The 20,713-nt window shown below is 38.5% G+C and overlaps 2 protein-coding genes across 2 annotated transcripts in view; one reads left to right on the top strand and one right to left on the bottom strand.

Annotated features, from left to right (window-relative positions):
• The window catches only part of METTL17 (methyltransferase like 17), an 85,679-nt gene extending 65,510 nt beyond the window's left edge, over positions 1-20,169 (bottom strand). The window contains exon 1 of the mRNA XM_053702234.1: positions 20,034-20,169. Within this exon, the coding sequence (XP_053558209.1) occupies positions 20,034-20,072 (39 nt within the window). The 5' untranslated portion in view covers positions 20,073-20,169. The remainder of the gene's footprint in view (positions 1-20,033) is intronic.
• A 117-nt stretch (positions 20,170-20,286) lies between these two features.
• PARP2 (poly(ADP-ribose) polymerase 2) overlaps positions 20,287-20,713 on the top strand; it is an 84,634-nt gene continuing 84,207 nt past the window's right edge. The window contains exon 1 of the mRNA XM_053702233.1: positions 20,287-20,402. Within this exon, the coding sequence (XP_053558208.1) occupies positions 20,366-20,402 (37 nt within the window). The 5' untranslated portion in view covers positions 20,287-20,365. The remainder of the gene's footprint in view (positions 20,403-20,713) is intronic.

The raw sequence follows: 20,713 nt of genomic DNA, 5'->3' as shown, positions 1-20,713 counted from the left end.
GCTGTCACGGCTGCGTACTATTTAAACATTTAAGTATTTTAGCAGATAAATTTATTAGCAGATTCATTGCAATTAGAAGTTTTGCAAAGAAAGGTAATTTTTTAATTTTTTTTAAAAAAAAGCAGTTAAGTGAGATATATTATTATAATTATTATAAGATATTACCTATTCGTTCTAGTTGATATTTTCTAATAGCTGCAATCTATTTTATAACAACCGTCACTGCAAAACTAATTGCCTATACTAGTTCAGTTGTATATTTTCTAACAGCTGCAGAGCTACCTACCTACAAGTTATATATTACATAACAACCGCCAAACTATTAAACTATTACTTCAAGGTGAGTTGTATATTTTCTAACAGCTGCAGAGCTACCTACCTACAAGTTATATATTAGATAACAACCGCCAAACTATTACTTCAAGGTGAGTTGTATATTTTCTAACAGCTGCAGAGCTACCTACCTACAAGTTATATATTACATAACAACCGCCAAACTATTAAACTATTACTTTAAGTTGAGTTGTATATTTTCTAAAAGCTGCAGAGCTACCTACCTACAAGTTATATATTACATAACAACCACCAAACTATTACTTCAAGTTGAGTTGTATATTTTCTAACAGCTGCAGAGAAGCAGAGCTACAAGTTATATATTAGATAACAACCGCCAAACTATTAAACTATTACTTCAAGTTGAGTTGTATATTTCCTAACAGCTGCAGAGCTACCTACCTACAAGTTATATATTAGATAACAACCGCCAAACTATTAAACTATTACTTCAAGTTGAGTTGTATATTTTCTAACAGCTGCAGAGCAGCAGAGCTACCTACCTACAAGTTATATATTAGATAAGAGCAAAGGACTGTTCTTTGTGTGTAAATTAACAGTTAAGATGGCACTTAGTAAAATTAGTGTGTCTGAGCTAAAGCAATTACATTTTTCAACGTTGCCCATTGAAAGAAAAATTGAAATAAAAATGCTCAGGCCAACACCTATGCTTAACCTTACCCAGGTGACAAAATGTAAAACTAGAGATTACAAAAGAGAATTCAAACCCGAGGTATATGATAAATATCCATGGATTTTTGGCTGTGAATTATCTAACAGGCTCTTTTGTTTTTATTGTCTCCTGTTTGCAAAACAAAGTGGGGATTCAAGCTGGGTGAGTTATGGTGTCGCCGATTTATCACATTTAAGTAAAAAAACAAATAAATATAATTGCCCCCAATCAAATTTAAACTCCACATTATAGTTTAATTTGCTAGGAAGGGTTGATATTCAGCAACAACTTGACAGTGCATATTGTTTGAATATTAAAAAACATAATGAGCAAGTAACGAAAAATCGCTATGTTCTTTCCAAAATAATTAATTGAATTTTATTTTGCAGCGCATTTGAGCTTGCACTTCAAGGACATGACGAACGCGATGATTCATTAAATCCAGGCATTTTCAGAGGTCTTATAAACTTCTCAGCAGAGCTTGATGCATCTCTAAAAGAACATCTCGCTAGTGCCACTGTTTTTAAAGGAACGTCAAAAGAAATTCAAAACGATTTATTAGACTGTATGCTTACTGTTTGCCAGAATCAAATAAAGAAGGAAATCTCAAATGCAAGTTTTGTAGCAGTGATAGCAGATGAAACTACTGATGTTTCATCTGCCTTCCAATTGGTTGTTGTTTTTAGATACATTATAGGTAACGGACAACTGGTTAAGAGATTCTGGGAATTCACTAATCCAGCTGGACATGATGCAGAATCTATAGCTACGTGTATTAAAGCTACTTTGGAAAAAGTTCTAGACAACCCAGAGAAACTGATATCCCAGAGTTACGACGGTGCAAGCGTGATGAGTGGTCAGCATGCAGGTGTTCAGGATATAATTAAACGTACCTACAAGAATGCACATTTTGTGTATTGCTACGCACATCAGCTCAATTTAATGGTCAGCCAAGCAAGCAGTCAAAATCAACAAGTTTGAGTTTTTTTTTCAAACCTAAGTGACATTACTAACTTTTTTAGTAACTCGCCACAAAGGATAGCTATTCTAGATTAAACTGTTAGAAGAAGTGTGACAGACCCTTCGGTCAGGACTGAAAGTGTTAACTTTATTTTCTAACCACAAGTGGCTGGCTCCAGCTACAATCTAATTAATGCTTAGCATTCTATTGTTTGATCACCTCCAGAGAGAAAGTGATAAGAAGAGTCAAGAGTGTCTTGTGGTTGAAGTGTTTAAGTAATATAATCCTATTGTATCATGTCAAGGGCGCTTCTCCCTTTTATCTAATGTACAACATTCTTTCAACCCCCATCTGAGGGGGGGGGGTCAAAAACCTGTATAAATCTGTATGCTGCCTTCAAATAAAGTTATTATCCTGTTTTAAACCTGAAATGTGGAGCTTGGTCTCATGTTTGCAGGGAAACTGATCAAGGTTGTGAAGTGCTGATTCTGTATGCAGGACATTGTTCATCTGGTATTAACCCTTGGTACACTGTTGGTACCGTAACATTGGTGGCAGGCGACGGGAGAATCCTTATCGCCCAGAAGAGCAACTACACAAGCCAGTAACCTCAGGAAGAGGGGGATTATTACAATACTGACTAAGATGGAAAGAGTACCAGGGACAGAAGGAACCAATGGGCCCAGCATAGCAGACAGAACCCCTGAAGAAGCAAGTTTTGACCGGGCTGTCAAAATAAGACTGGCATATTATGGCCCCAACCCATCTGCGGAAATTATCGACCGGGTCATAGCAGCTGTGGAGGCCAACCTACTTCGCCAAAGCGGCTCTGCAGCAGTCCAAGTCACCGCCACCCCAGTGGAAAAGAGAAAAGTGCATTTTACCGCTTTTAAAAACTTCCTGGAAACAGAAGGAGAGATTGATGGGTACCTTGCGGATTTTGAGAGACAATGTGCACTACACCAGGTACCCGCAGAGGACTGGGTCACGATATTATCCGGAAAATTATCCGGCCGGGCCAGTGAGGCTTTTCGGGCCATTCCAGATGAGGAAGTTGGGGATTATAATACTGTGAAAGAGGCTCTGCTCTCCAGGTATGCGGTTACACCGGAGGCATACCGGAGACGGTTCAGAGACACTGTTAAATTGGCTGGCGATTCCTACGTTGAGTGGGCATGTAAGGTGCACCGCACAGCATCGCACTGGATGGCGGGGTGCCAAGCCGTATCTGGGGAAGAGGTGCTGCAGCTATTCCTGTTGGAACATTGCTTTGACAAGTTACCCGCAGGAGTTCGAGAGTGGGTTCGGGACCGTAAACCCTCCACCCTGCATGAAGCGGCTCGCTTGGCAGATGAGTATACGGATGCCCGCAAACTGGACACTGCTACCACTAAGCCCCCTGCTAGAGTGGAGTACAGACCCCCAGTCACCCCAGCAGCTGCCAGTTACCAACCCCCGGCGCACCGCTATACCACACGGCCTCTGGCCACGAACTACCCTCAGAGAGCCCTGTTCAATTCGCGGGGCTACTCACAACCGATTCGGTGCTTTGGATGTAAGCAACTAGGGCACAAAAGACCAGAGTGTCCCCTAAATGCAGCGAACCAAGCACAGTCCTGGAGAAGACCCGCCAGCGGAATCCCACGTAATCCTCAGCCTGCGGCCCGCTACGTAGAGGCGCAAGAATGCTGGGGCATCCTACATGAGGCAGACCTTGTGCAAGCTGCCCACCGGAATAACCGGCAACTGGTTAAAGTGAATGGGAAGGAGGTCAGTGGTCTACGGGATACTGGTGCTACCATGACCTTGCTTCGAAAGAACTTGGTGTCTGAGAAACAGCACACAGGAGACACTGTGGCTGTGAGGGTAGCAGGGGGCACTGTGTTCCGCCTGCCTGTTGCCAGGGTGCATTTGGATTGGGGAGGGGGCGCTAGACCTGTGAATGTGGGGGTCATGAAGGATTTACCAGCTGATGTTCTCCTTGGAAATACCTTGGTCCCCCTTGTTTCTGCCTATGCTCCCATGGGTCCCGCTGATGTTAACCCTGTGACTACCCGTGCTCAGATCCGTGCAGCAGAGACTAACCCCCCTGCTGCTAAGCCCCAGGACGCTGAGCTCAGTAAATCTCTATCCGCTATTGATACGTGGAAGTCCCGTTACAATGCGCTGATGAAGGAGAAGAGGAGCGCAGAGGAAAAAGCACGTTTAGAACAGGAATCTCTGCTAGACAGGCTGCACCGACAGACTGCAGAAAACACCAGCTTGAGAGTGGAACATGAAACCTTAAAGACAAACTTAGTGACACTTGAGGAGAAGCTGACGCTGGCTCATAGTGAGGTGCAGCAACTCAAGGGCACCCTATGTCAGTATGAAGGGATTGTGGATACCTATAAAGAGCAGGTACAGAAAACTCGTAAAGAAGCTGATGAGATTTTGAAGGACTGTTTAGCCCTAGTCTGGGCACTGAGGAAGTTGAACCCTTGTTTGTATGGACAGGAATTCTCTCTCATAACGGGAATACAAATGGATTGTCCCAGCAAACTGACATGCCTACCACCCCTTAGTCCGGTCATCCCCAGGTTGACCCGCAAAAGGGTCAAGCCGGGTCTGCCGGAGTGTTCCACAAGGGGGGAGCTATGTGACAGACCCTTCGGTCAGGACTGAAAGTGTTAACTTTATTTTCTAACCACAAGTGGCTGGCTCCAGCTACAATCTAATTAATGCTTAGCATTCTATTGTTTGATCACCTCCAGAGAGAAAGTGATAAGAAGAGTCAAGAGTGTCTTGTGGTTGAAGTGTTTAAGTAATATAATCCTATTGTATCATGTCAAGGGCGCTTCTCCCTTTTATCTAATGTACAACATTCTTTCAACCCCCATCTGAGGGGGGGGGTCAAAAACCTGTATAAATCTGTATGCTGCCTTCAAATAAAGTTATTATCCTGTTTTAAACCTGAAATGTGGAGCTTGGTCTCATGTTTGCAGGGAAACTGATCAAGGTTGTGAAGTGCTGATTCTGTATGCAGGACATTGTTCATCTGGTATTAACCCTTGGTACACTGTTGGTACCGTAACAAGAAGGATACCTCATGGTTCAGCAACCAGGTGGAATTTCAAGAGTCGAACCGTCAATACAGTTTTTGAAAACAGGGAACAGTTAATTGAATGCATGGAAAAAATAGAGTCAACATCGAAAAAAGAAATAGCTATAAATCAAGCAGGGGCTATTCGGCGTATGTTACAAGACTCGGTATTCGTGTTTTGGCTTACAGTTTTTCACAATATTATGCCACATGTAGATGTGTTATACAACCAACTTCAGAAAACACTAACAGATGCGGCACTTATTCGAAAACATATTAACACTTTCCAGCAGACAATTGAAAATGAAAGGAATAGAATGGACACAGTGACCATGACGATATCAGAAACAGAGGAAACATCTAGGAAAAGGAAGAGAGAAAATATTCACATTACTCAGACTGTGGCAGCTAAAGAGATATGCAATGTTATCACGAATCAAGTAAAAGATAGATTTTCTTTTATAACTCACTACTCGGCTGTTTCTCTCCTCCAAGCGGAAAAATTTGCGGATTACGAGAAAAGTTTTCCAAATCAGCTTCTTGACCAAACATCAGCTGTTTATCACACATTACAGAAAGAGTTTGTAATAGAAAATAACTTGGACAGTACTTTCTCGGAGACCTACAAACTGTTGCAAATTATTTCAACTATTCCTGTGACAACTGCTGAGGCTGAGAGATGTTTCTCAACTTTAAAACGAGTTAAGTCATTTCTAAGGAGCACCATGACTGAGGAAAGACTGACTGCTCTAGCCATGCGGACAATTGAAAAACAATTGATAAATGACATTCCTAAATTCAACGAAAATTTTATTGATTTATTTGCCTCAAAAAAAGACAGGCGGATTGACTTGATTTACAAAACTTGTACTTGAGTTATCAACATTGTTTTAATGTTTACCTTTGAAGTAAATTATTAGGCACTAGTGTAATAGAAATAATCTTCTTTTGTACTAGAAAGTAAAATGTTGGTGTATTTATCTTCATGTTGCCACGGCCTTTGGCTGCATTGTCTAATATCGAACACTGGGGGGCTGGGGCAACAGTAATTGAAATGTGGTTTTATTTCTCTATAAAGTGGAAGGTTCTTTAAATTCAGGAATATATATATTTTCATAAAATTTACATTCAATATACTTTTTTCGCAGCTTTAATTAATCATTTGGTTAATATATATGTTATTATATAATTTAACTGAGCATGTATATTTTAAGACTAGACATGGGCAGTAGTGTAGGCTCCTCCATTTGTGCACTGTCGCACGTGAACATGGGTATACTGAAGAGTATGGATTCTTGTATATTAATTTAAATATTAGACCTGGTCATAATATTAAATATTATATATATATATATATATATATAACCACAAATCGTTATGTTCTTTCCAAAATTATGAATTGTATTCTATTTTCCGGCGCATTTGAGCTTTCACTTCGAGGACATGATGAATGTGATGATTCATTAAATATTGGGAGACTTCAAGGAATTGTAATTTAATACTTAGTTAGTATGATACTAATAATCAGCTATACTATTAACTATTTAAATTCAATTGATTAATCATTTCATATTCTGATATTACATAGCATTTGATTAGAATTCAGTAGTGATTAATTTATTGTAACGATATTTATATTTCCTTATTAGCCCACTTTAATATAAATATATTCCATATTTGAAGTCATTCCTTAATAAAGTATAGGAGTATATAAAACTATATGAAAATTAGTTACAAGTCATTTCATATGAAATTTTGTCTTCTATATGCTTGCATCGATTCTGAGCTAGAAAACCTTTCCTGGCGTATATGTGGATTCAGACCTTCAAAAGTATTGTTAGTCCCATCATTTGTATATCATACAAGTGATAATTACTTACTTTCCTGAAGATTCTAATCTGAGCATATCTGAACTAAAGTACAGAATTGTTTCTCTGTCACCCCAGAGAGGTAACATGGTTATCTTGTTTGTAAAGATCTAATCTCATTAAGCGATGAAGTAAAGAATCTTTTGAAGATTAAACTTTAACAAATGTTCCCTTTGTATATTTTTTAGATATCCTGCCTGGGACCTGTATTGGAGCATAGTATTTATATATAATTGATGTTACATTTCATAAAAATATATTTCATATCTGAGTACATGACTTTAATACAGTTTGAGTGCATGAAATCATATACAGTTGTATGAAAACGTTTAGGCACCCCTGACAATTTCCATGATTTTCAGTTATAAATAAATGGCTGTTTGCATCAGTAATTTGATTTTGATCTATCAAATAAATGAAGGACACAGTAAAAATTCAGTAGTGCAATGAGGTTTATTGGATTAACAGAAAATGTGCAATATGCATCAAAACAAAATTTGACAGGTGTATACATTTGGGCACCCTTGTTATTTTGTTGATTTGAATACATGTAACTACCTAGCACTGATTAATTGGAAGACAAAATTGCTTTGGTGAGCCCGTTAAGCCTTAAACTTCAGAGACAGGTGTATCCAATCATGAGAAAAGGTTTTAAGGTGGCCAATTGCAAGTTGTTCTCTATGACTCTCCTCTGAAGAGTGGCAACATGGGGGGCCTCAAAACAACTTTCAAATGACCTAAAAACAAAGATTGTTCAACATCATGGTTTAGAGGAAGGCTACAAAAAGCTATTGCAATTGCATAGATTTAAGATGTCTGTGTCCACTGTGAGGAACATAGTGAGCAATGCATGGTGAGGATATGGAAGACCACAGGCACAGTTCTTGTTAAGGCCAGAAGTGGCAGGCCAAGTAAAATATTGGAGAGGGCCAGAGGCAAAGGATGGTGAGAACGGTCAGCCCACAGACCACCTCCAAAGACCTGTACTGGGAATACTGTTGAGGGTCTCATGGATTCCACTCAATATCAGCAGATACTTGAGAATAATGTTGAGGAATCAGTCACAAACTTCAGTTGAAGTTACCCCAGGGACTGGATATTTCAAGAAGAGGATGACCAAAAACACTGCTGGTTCAAATGGGTGGGGCCATTTGAGGGGCATGACTTTTGAAAAGGGGTGTGGCTTTTAAAAATGGGTGTGGTTTGTTTAAAGGGGTGTGTTTTTTTAAAGGGTGTGTTTTTTCAAAGGGGCGTGGCTTTCTAATAGGGGCAGGGTCTTGTGCACCCCCATCCTAAAAATTCACCAGCCGCCACTGTGTGCACCCAAAGTTCTCCTCAGAAAGCAGCATCGACAACACATACTTTAGGGAAATTAGGGACTCAGGAGGTTGAGGAGATCCCTCGTCATTTTGTGGATAGGGCTGTATCAGAAGGGGCAGGTCATGTATGGATAGTGGGTGAGATAATGGGCATATAGTAGTCAGTGGGCCTGTCTGGGCAGTTTTGTAGGTGGGTCTAAGGGAAATTCTGCAAATAGGGGGACACAGTCCAGAATCAGGGACTGTCCCTCTCAAATAGGGAGAGTTGGGGTCTGACAACACTACACACTGTCTAACATAGCCAGCAGAGTTTGTATCTTGACCAGGAAGTAAAGCGAGCTATGAAACTTGTAGGAATATCTCTCTCTCTCACTTCTTCCTCTTCCCTATAGTCTGGGCCCTGATATTGCACTACTAATCTACTACAATACTGATGACTCAAAGCTGAGCATATTTTAAAGGCAGCACAAGTGCCCAACAAGTAGCTGGCACTGACGTCTTCTTGCAAGGTGTGAATGTGGCTATGAAAAAAGACAGTTTGTAGATCTACACTTTATTATCGAGCAGCAAAAGGAAATGGAGATGACCATGGAGATCTATCTGTGCTGGGCTGTGATGACACGGGCAACTGCCTAAACGAATGTGAAAATGCTTAACAAAAAGACTGCTAGGGCTGAAGCAGATCGTGTCTGATGAAGTCTATAGCTCAGTTTTATTCCTGGGTAAGGGTTCTGAACAAATTTGTTGGGTCCTGCATTAGATTATTCACATATATAGTAACAAAGCTTTTAAATGTACATTAAATTGCTGGGCACATCAGAATGGTTACTCCTCACACATACTATTCTTGTTCCGCCAGCTCTTGTCTCTTAAATTAAAACTTTAAAGGTATCATTTGTTGACACTCAGCATTTTCATACTGGAGGTTAACATCACGGCACTCAAACATTTCTGCACTTTTTTATTCACACTTTAAATATTACATAACATGAATTATATAAAGCAATGTATCCACTTCAAAAATATAAAGCTCCTGGTCTGTATAATGCATGCTAACCCAAAATGCACAAAACAGCTCTATTAAAAAATGTCATCACTGATCTGTGAGTAAGTATAATAATACCTACGTTCCAAGATGGTGGAGTTTTTAGCAACCTGTCACCAGTAAGGGTTAAAAATAAGAGAACAGCTTTGAAGAGAAAGGCAAGAGCATGGTGAGTAATAACAATGGTATTGTAGTTGTGTCCACCCTGAGATTTTTATATAAAATGTTTAGTTATGCATAATGAAAAAACTTTGCAATATATTTAATTTATTTATTTTGGCCCCTTTTCATGTAATTTAGCTCTGAAAATTGAGCAAAATTTAGCAATGTCTAATTCTAAGAACTTGGAATGCACCCTGCTAACTTCAAGGCTAATTCTGCTACACATCTGTCCCTAATGAGCTTTATCAAAAAACTGCAAAATAAAGCTCTTTATACTAATTTTATGACCGTAGTTAGCCTGTTTTTTTTGCTGACTAAAGCCCAGATAAACTCCTTCAAATAGGGCAAATGGTGGGTGGAGTTTGCCTTTTGAAAAATAATTGCAGTAAAAAAGGATGTTAATTTGTTTTAAAAATAAAACATTAAAAACAGAGAGAAACAAAATTCTTGACTAATCACCTACAAAATCTCAAAATACCATATAGATGGGGGTTCCTATTCTGTATCAAGGTTTTAAAAGGCACACAAGTGATCACCTACAGAACACCGGATGACCTGGACTCATTCTGCAAACAACTCTGCATTGTACAGCCACAGCTACCTCCACTCAACTCGCCACCCTTATCAAGAGACAACTCGCCATCAAGCACTCCAAAACCCCAAAGACCAGAGTGGATCAAAGTTAACCGGAAAAGAACCAAGACAGCGCCAAACCTTTTTTCTCCAGATAGAGACCCTCCATGATCTACCCCCTTTATTAAAAGGAAATAAAACTTTCATGGATGGACTGCACAACTGGTAACTGTTCCGCTAGGGGTATATTGTCTTCTACTTTTATTCTGCTGAACCTGTTGTAAAGTTTAGTTATGAAAGCTTTGATTAACTATTGTCTAGACAAAACTGTTTGGAAAGTTAATACATTACTTATGATCTATTCTACACTTGTCAAATGGAACTGCCTTCTAGTGTGGTATACGTTTTCAGTACCTACTAGACATCTACCCCCCTCTTCCCCTTAATAGAGTAGTTACTCACCGTAGCTATCTATATTGTTAGACTTTTACCATTATGTACAATCTTGTTCAATTTGTTTTAACGACAGTTTATTTGATGTTTTATTGTTGTTATTTACAGGTTCTCGCCTCTGTTATATTGTACCTACAACTTTATGTCAGTCTAAAAGGTAATATATTACATCTACCGAATACAGTTGACGAGAGAGTTTACACTACCCTCAAAAAAACCCACAACCATTGGAACCCACCAGCTCAACCCCCCCATGACATTACCAACCTTCGCAAGGGATAACCCTATACCCCTACAACCGTACAAATTTCCATGACTCCACAAAGCGTTCAATCGCGCTCAACTGGTTTCACAAACAAAAAAGTGAAATTATCTTTCTAAAAGAGACACACTTTCTCAAAGACTCTGAACCCAAATTCACCTCCGTACATTACCCGGTGGGCTTCTTTACTTCACACAAATCAAGGGGAAAAAATGGGGTGGGCATTTTATTACATAAGTCGATTCCCTTCCAGGTACTTCAACAACATTTAGACTCAGACGGCCGATATCTAATTTTGGTTGGACTCCTACATAAGCTAATTACGTTAGCAAACATTTATGCACCAAATACAGGCCAAGTGCGCTTTTTTAAAAATTCATCGGGAGCTGCTGGGCATATCAAAAGGCATTCTCATACTAGCTGGTGATTTCAACATTGCCCTAAATCCTATACTTGATTGTTCACAAACAAAAAGTTCACATCCCCTTAGTTCTCTAAACAACATATCCCAATACCTCCAATCCGCTACCCTCATTGATATTTGGAGGCTTCAACACCCATCACAAAAAACACACGTTCTTCTCCAACCCTAGATACACCTACTCCAAACTTGATCACATATGTGTAGACCAGATAGGGCTCACTTTGACTCATGATTCATACATAGAACCGACACCATGGTCAGACCACTCCATGGTGTCCCTAATCATGGAGTGGCCTGAAAGGCCGATAACAGACTTTACTTGGAAATTGGACAATTCCCTCCTGCTTCAACCAAATATAGTAAATAAAATACAACTATCCCTAAAGGACTACTTTCTACACAATAAAACACCACAATCCTCCCCTACCATGATATGGGAAGCCCACAAAGTAGTTATTAGGGGTGAATTCATTAAGCAAAAAGCTAGTCTAACTAAGTCCTATAACATGGAATACACTCGCTTGTTAAAGGGACACTGAACCCAAATTTTTTCTTTTGTAATTCAGAAAGAGCATGCAATTTTAAGCAACTTTCTAATTTACTCCTATTATCAATTTTTCTTTGTTCTCTTGCTATCATTATTTGAAAAAGAAGGCATCTAAGCTTTTTTTTGGTTTCAGTACTCTGGACAGCACTTTTTATTGGTGGATGAATTTATCCACCAATCGGCAAGGACAACCCAGGTTGTTCACCAAAAATGGGCCGGCATCTAAACTTACATTCTTGCATTTCAAATAAAGATACCAAGAGAATGAAGAAAATTTTATAATAGGAGTAAATTAGAAAGTTGCTTAAAATTTCATGCTCAATCTGAATCACGAAAAAGAAAATTTTTGGGTACAGTGTCCCTTTAAGGGCACTACATAACACGGAACGCGCCCATATGAATAACCCTACTGATACCAATTGCTCTGAAGCACTCAGAGCAGCTAGGCAAGAAATGAATAACCTCTTAAACAAAGAAGTTCATAGATTTGGGTTTGACAAACATGTATTACAAACAATTTAAACAGACCTTGACCCCTCATCTCACGAACTTCTTTAATCACCTAGACAACGATGGACAACTCTCCACATAATTACTTGAGGCCCATATTTCCATTATCCCCAAGTCAGGGAAACCCCCAACAGACCCAGGTAGCTACCGTCCGATTTCACTACTCAATAGTGATATAAAAATGTATGCAAAAGTCTTAGCAAGAAGAATTAAAAACTCATGAAAGTTTAATTTTGACTTTAGTGGTCCTTCAAGTCTTTTTTCCAAGGACCACAAAAACTACTATAGAAGGACGCTAGTTGGCCATCTATGGTTTAGAGGGAACCATTTTAAGTTTAAAAGGGTGGCACATATTTTAATGAGGATGTCATGGGAATGTCTGTTAAAGGTTTACTGTGATGGTGGTACATTTCTGTGCTAATTGTGCTTAAAGGGACATGAAACAGTAGTACAGTCATAAAATACCACCTTTGCCACAAGTCAGTATGCAACATTTTTGCCCTACTATATCTGCCCTGGTCAGCTTTAAAGTGATACTGAATTCTAGTATTTTAAAAACGCTAGAATTTACCATCGCTAAAAATAAAGGTGACCTTAATTTATCAGTTTAAAAAAAAATTGATGAATAGGTACCTTTATTTTGCTGCGGCTTTAGCACTAACCTAAGCGCCTCCGGCCACCCACGGTGCAGCTCAATGAGGTGACAGTACCACCTTCTAGCCAATAGGGTTGCTAGCCTACGACATAATGCCAAAAGGAAAACATGACTATTGGCTAAGAGGTGGAAACGTCACTTCTGTGAAAAAACTGAGCTGTGCCATGGGTGTCTGGAGGCAATTAGGTTAGCGCTGAATTCGTCGAGAAATAAAGGTACCTATTTATCAGGTTTTTTAAACTGATGAACGAAGCTCACCTTTATCTTTAGTGGTGGTAAATTCTAGCGTTTTTGAAATCCTAGAATTTACCATAACTTTAAGTGCTATTATTGTAAGGTGGAAGCATATAGGTGCTACAGCAGCCCAGACAACAAAGTGGTAGACCACGCAAACTCACAAAGGGGGTTTGTCAACTGCTGAAACACATATAGTGTAAAAATTGCCTTATGTGTTGCAACATTCACAACAGAGTTTCAAACTGCCTCTGGAAACAACACCAGCACAATAACTGTGCACTGGGAGCCATGGCCAAGCATCTGTATAGAAGCATCACATCAACTTGAGCAATGCCAATTGTTGGCTGGAGTGGTGTAAAGCACATCAGCACAAAACTCTGGAGTGATGAATCATGCTTCACTGCCAGTTACACTGGGATTAACTTTTTATCAACTCTGTATGATCATTTTATAACATTTTTGCTGTAAAGAAGAGGCATGTTATCTCTGCAGACACACATTCACAGTTTTAAGAACTGCAAAACCAAGAATCTGTGATAATATCCTTTAGATAGAAAAATTGCCCAAAATAATATTCTGCATGACATTGTAAACAGATTAATGGAGTTAATTACCATAAAATGTAAACATTGCAGCAATGAATATACAGAATAATGCTACATAATTTAAAACATATCCTTATTAAAGAATGAATAACCTTTGGCTTTAATGTATCTTAAATATAATGTATCTTAAATGCAGATAGAGGATGCAATTTTAAGCAACTTTCTAATTTATTCTTATTATCGATTTTTCTTTGTTCTATTTGAAAAAGCAGGAATATAAGCTTACGGACCGGACCATTTTTGGTTCAGAACACTGGGTAGCGCTTGCTGATTGGTGGCTACATTTAGTTTGTTTACATTAGAATTTTGTTCTGATGTAGACAAATTAGCTGCGTCACAAAAGCGTTAAAAAAAAAAAAAAAAATATTTTATTTTATTTACAAAATAATAATAAAAATTGACATCCACCCTGTTGTTCAGGTGTCCACATACAGGGAGTGCAGAATTATTAGGCAAGTTGTATTTTTGAGGATTAATTTTATTATTGAACAACAACCATGTTCTCAATGAACCCAAAAAACTCATTAATATCAAAGCTGAATAGTTTTGGAAGTAGTTTTTAGTTTGTTTTTAGTTATAGCTATTTTAGGGGGATATCTGTGTGTGCAGGTGACTATTACTGTGCATAATTATTAGGCAACTTAAAAAACAAATATATACCCATTTCAATTATTTATTTTTACCAGTGAAACCAATATAACATCTCAACATTCACAAATATACATTTCTGACATTCAAAAACAAAACAAAAACAAATCAGTGACCAATATAGCCACCTTTCTTTGCAAGGACACTCAAAAGCCTGCCATCCATGGATTCTGTCAGTGTTTTGATCTGTTCACCATCAACATTGCGTGCAGCAGCAACCACAGCCTCCCAGACACTGTTCAGAGAGGTGTACTCTTTTCCCTCCTTGTAAATCTCACATTTGATGATGGACCACAGGTTCTCAATGGGGTTCAGATCAGGTGAACAAGGAGGCCATGTCATTAGATTTTCTTCTTTTATACCCTTTCTTGCCAGCCACGCTGTGGAGTACTTGGACGCGTGTGATGGAGCATTGTCCTGCATGAAAATCATGTTTTTCTTGAAGGATGCAGACTTCTTCCTGTACCACTGCTTGAAGAAGGTGTCTTCCAGAAACTGGCAGTAGGACTGGGAGTTGAGCTTGACTCCATCCTCAACCCGAAAAGGCCCCACAAGCTCATCTTTGATGATACCAGCCCAAACCAGTACTCCACCTCCACCTTGCTGGCGTCTGAGTCGGACTGGAGCTCTCTGCCCTTTACTAATCCAGCCACGGGCCCATCCATCTGGCCCATCAAGACTCACTCGCATTTCATCAGTCCATAAAACCTTAGAAAAATCAGTCTTGAGATATTTCTTGGCCCAGTCTTGACGTTTCAGCTTGTGTGTCTTGGTCAGTGGTGGTCGTCTTTCAGCCTTTCTTACCTTGGCCATGTATCTGAGTATTGCACACCTTGTGCTTTTGGGCACTCCAGTGATGTTGCAGCTCTGAAATATGGCCAAACTGGTGGCAAGTGGCATCTTGGCAGCTGCACGCTTGACTTTTCTCAGTTCATGGGCAGTTATTTTGTGCCTTGGTTTTTCCACACGCTTCTTGCGACCCTGTTGACTATTTTGAATGAAACGCTTGATTGTTAGATGATCACGCTTCAGAAGCTTTGCAATTTTAAGAGTGCTGCATCCCTCTGCAAGATATCTCACTATTTTTTACTTTTCTGAGCCTGTCAAGTCCTTCTTTTGACCCATTTTGCCAAAGGAAAGGAAGTTGCCTAATAATTATGCACACCTGATATAGGGTGTTGATGTCATTAGACCACACCCCTTCTCATTACAGAGATGCACATCACCTAATATGCTTAATTGGTAGTAGGCTTTCGAGCCTATACAGCTTGGAGTAAGACAACATGCATAAAGAGGATGATGTGGTCAAAATACTCATTTGCCTAATAATTCTGCACTCCCTGTACATTTGCAAAACCTTACAAATTGTAATACCAAAATAATTGTGCTATATTATTTTTAAAACACTGTTTGTAAAAAGATTTTTTTACAATGCTGTGCACCATATTTATGTGTGTGTGTGGTGGGGGTATATTTATGATTCTATTCCCAGAGGGGGCATAAGTTATAACCCATTTTGACAATGTATGCCTGTTCCCATCCATGTCCACACTTAGTCAGCATAGAAAAAAAAAAAAAAAAAACCACTTCTTCCAAAAGACATTTACCCAGTTCCCCAATTTATTTCAATTCCTAAAATGTGTAATTGGTTCAAAGAAATATGGATCTATGAGCAATCACAACACAAAACTAAAAAAAATAAACTAGCAGTTACTTACAGGTTATTATTATTGTTATTATTAATAATATGATGATCACTTCATTCCTATAATGACATGAAACCCCTTATTTGAATGACAAAACCGCACTCTTTCAAATATCTTATTATATAAGATATATAGTTAGAGGGCAACAAAGGCCTCTTCAAAAGTACTATAACCCCCAAACTAGAACCAGAGGTATTTTTCATTGTTAAGACAATCAACTGGCAGCAGGACAGACACTGAACAAATAATTTTAAAGATTGCTGCTTACAAATAAGGGGCCTCAAATGTGCTACCTAAAGGGGTGTGAAAATTTGTAACCCCCCCATCTTTGTTTGAGGGACATTGTGTGTATGCTGTCTGAAGGGAACAGATGATCGTTAGAGGCCTCACATACAGTAAATACATTAGGTAGGTGTTTTGTCCTAAGGGAAGACTGTCCTTTCAAATGAGGGGTCACCTGTTTCTGTAGCCCAAACTATGGCTCTTATAGAGCCCCCCCCCCAGGTTAAACAGCACTTTATGTGCTGCTGCAAGTTATCACCATTTTTCTGATAATCACCTGCATCTTACAGGGGCATGTGACTCCTTAGTTAAAAGAGCTGTGTCTTTCAAACAAGGAGTAAATTGTTCCTTAAAATGGATTGGTAGCTGACATACGGGCTTTTTAAAATGAAATGTGACATATATATATATATATATATATATATATATATATATATATATATATATATATATATATATATATATATATATATATATATATATATATATATATATATATATAGGCATCCAGCAACATAACTAGCAGGGTTGGCCTTAAGAAGTCAGGAGGTGCATTTCAGGTTGTGAGAATAAATTGCTCAATTTTCAGAGCTAAATTACATGAAAAGAAAACAAAATAAATAATGAAAATATATTGAAGTTGTTTTATTATTCATAACAAAACATTTGATACAAAATAACAAGGTGTTTACTGTCCCTTTAATAGCCTTGATTAATACACAAATAGTAATTGTACATTAACATTTGTTAACATATAGACTGAAAAAATAAGGACTTAAAGGGACATGAAACCCTATTTTTTCTTTCTTTCATGATTTAGAAAGAGCATGTCATTTTAATCAACTTTCCAATTTACTTCTATTGTCTAATTTGCTGCATTATCTTGATATCCTTTGCTGAAAAGCATATCTAAATAGGGGAAGTAGCTGCTAATTGGTCGCTGCACGTAGATGCCTTGTGTGATTGGCTCACCCGTGTGCATTGCTATTTCTTCAACAAAGGATATCTAAAAAAATGAAGCAAATTACACAATGTAAGTAAATTGGAAAGTTGCTTAAAATGACATGTTCTTTCTAAATCACGAAAGAAAAAATTAGGGTTTCATGTCCCTTTAATATAAAACAGCAGTGGTAAAGTAGTCTGAATTGGGTTATGGTGCATACAAATTCCTTGCTGCTACTCCAGCTCATTGTACTCAAAATACCAGCTATGAGTCATTTCCAAGACCTGGGAATGCAGCATCATCAGCTGGGTAACATCACAAGTAAAGAAAGTTAGAATCTCAATGCATTACCATTTCCTTACTGCAGTCATACCCTGCCTCTCCTGGGTAACCCCATTCATGTGTGAGGTTGCTGGGAACTTAACCAACCAGGTGACACTGGGCCTAATGTTCAAAACATCTCCTCTTAGGTGAGATGATCTAAAATGATCCTCCAGCATTGTGAGATCCCTAGTGACATTTTCAAAAGGCAGATTTTGCTATATTTCTTTAAGGGTTGTTTCCTGCATTTCTATATGTGAAAAAGAGACTAACCTAGTGTATAATAGCACTGCATGACATGAGAGTTCTGCTGCATTTACACTTTGTATTCTATATTTACACTTCAGATTATATTTTATTACATTTAAACTTTCTATTTTGTGTTTTATTTTGTGTAAAGCTGTATATTCAGGATTGTGATTTTACAAATACGGATTATGCTTTCCTGTTTTCTGTGTAACTAACAAATTAGTCTTATAGTTTGTATATGTATGTGTATATTTTACAAATTACATTACACTTTGAATTTCTATTTAAATTAAAACATAATCAAACATTCTCTAGTTTGGCGAGAGATTATAGTGCAGACTTCACAGGGGCTGAACGCACTGTATTTTCTAAGAAAATGGCAGGAACCTGGAAGTCAGAGAGATGAGAGATGCTTTTCATAGAAAGTAATGAATCTTGTTGGGATACAAAATGTCATATGGGATCGAATAGGTAAATGGAGAACACATGAGGCTGATTATAAAGGCTCCGTTTGCATCAATTACGAATTAATCTGAAATATTTTCACTGCAATTTAAATGGCTTTTGTCTATAATTTAGTATATATTACTTTTTTTTTTGAGCAAAGTACATCTACATACAGGTGGTGAGACAAATCAGTGAGACCTGCTTGTTTAAAATGTTTACACAATTTCACAAGAGCTTCAGACCTACCCTGGGAACTCCCCTGTTCAGCCCAAGGAGCTGCCCTATCCCTCCCAGTTCTTGAAACTGTCAGTTTTAGTTTACAATATTAGAGGGACACTGAACCCAAATTTTTTCTTTCGTGATTCAGATAGAGCATGCAATTTTAAGCAACTTTCTAATTCACTCTTATTATCAAATGTTCTTCATTCTCTTTGTATCTTTATTTGAAAAGCAAGAATGTAAGTTTAGATGCCGGCCCATTTTTGGTGAACAACCTGGGTTGTTCTTGCTGATTGGTGGATAAATTCACCCACCAATAAACAAGTGCTGTCCAGTGATCTCAACCAAAAATGGCTGGCTCCTTAGCTTAGATGCCATCTTTTTCAAATAGATAGCAAGAAAATGAAGAAAAAATGATAATAGGAGTAAATTAGAAAGTTGCTTAAAATTGCATGCTCTATCTGAATCATGAATGAAAAAAATTTGGGTTCAGTGTCCCTTTAAATTAAAGAATTTATGACATACATTTGCATTTTATGACAGTGTAAAGGTGTCAGTCTGTGTCGTCTGCAGTGTAAATTTGTTGGTACAAGTTTTGTAACATTATGTGAAATTATGTTTTAAATTACAATTTATTATCTTTTACTTTTTGTTCAGTATTTTCACTATAAAGAAGAAATACATGGAACAAATGCTGATAATTTTAATAAAGCGCACAAAAATATGCGTATGTAACTGTTGTAAAACAAAACAGTATCTGACTTTAGTAAAAAAAAATAGCGGTGGGAGAGTAGTCTGACTTGGGTTATGGCGCGCGCACAAATCCCGTGCAGCTGCTCCACCTCAGCCATTGGACTCATACTGCCAGCCGTGAGTCACTTCCAAGGCCCAGGAATGACGCCGCATCAGCTGGGTGAAACCACAAGTGAAGAGAGTCGGAATCTCAAATCTGCGATCCTCCCCTCTCACTGTAGTCACATCCAGCCTCTCCTGCGTAGCCCCATCCACGTAAGGGCCGATCCACACCATTGTGGGGTTGCTGGGGACTCACTCACCAAATCAGGTGACACCCTGTGAGAGTGGCGAATGGCTCTTGTCTCAGACCTTCCCGGAGGCAGTTCAAGAGTGACATCACATATGCGATGCACTCAGTATGTAACCTCAGCGATGAGCTTCCCTTCCGCTCTTCCAAACTTAGCGAAAAAGACGTATATATAAGACCGTATTTTGGAAACGTTTAAACTTATGGAGAAAAAAATGTTGTACACATATAGTCGTATTTATAACCTACAAACTACATCGTTATACTAAACAGTATATGTATAATTAAAAACATCAAGCAACAACAAAATTAGGCAGATATGTGGAAATACTTTCCGCCCCAGAATACTTTGCAACTATATGTAAATAAAAGGGCGGGGTCACGCTAGCACGTGTTCTATGGAAGATTGGAAATGACATTTTATGTATCTGTCTAATCAGCCACATGCCAAGGGCACAATGACTTACCCGCAACTGTTGAAACCGAAGTCTTAACGAAAGCATCATGAAACGTTCTCAATTTCACTACTAACAAAAGGCAGTGTCAAATGTCAATCATAGCCATGGCTTCAGAAAACATGCTATTAGCAGCATAAGAATTATCAGAAGCCAATAACCAGGTTGTTCACACTAAACCAATCATATCATCCGTTACTCGACAAGTGGGTGGGCTTTCGTGTGTTGGCACTAGTGATTGGTAAATTAGGACGATTACTCAGCCAATGAGCTGCAGAGGCCGGGTTTAGCGACAACCGGGAAACAAGAGGCAACTGCTGTGTGACTACCAGGACGTGGGTAGGATGTCTGGGCGCACGTTACGTGAACGGAAGCCCCGGGGTGAGACAACTATAACCCAGAGTATTGTGTTCTACATGGTGCATAGTACGGTGGGACTCTGGTGTAAACAAACTCTGTATAAGAAACTATTATTTTTGTTACAAGTGCACTGCATTGGGATCAGTATATTATTTTTCGAGAAATATAGTAATGTAGCTATGTGTGTGTGCATAATGTGTGTTGAAGTATTCATGGAATCATAATAAAAATACATTATTGATCGCACTAACCACAACATAGACAAAAAACATGCTCCACTAAAAATGACAAAGTAAAATAAAATACTGTAACTGTAAAATACGAGTCTGTTA

This window comes from Bombina bombina, chromosome 2 (assembly GCF_027579735.1).
Source record: "Bombina bombina isolate aBomBom1 chromosome 2, aBomBom1.pri, whole genome shotgun sequence".
Lineage (NCBI taxonomy): Eukaryota > Metazoa > Chordata > Amphibia > Anura > Bombinatoridae > Bombina > Bombina bombina.
Note: the sequence above shows the minus strand (reverse complement) of the source record. Positions and strands in the feature narration are given on the sequence as shown.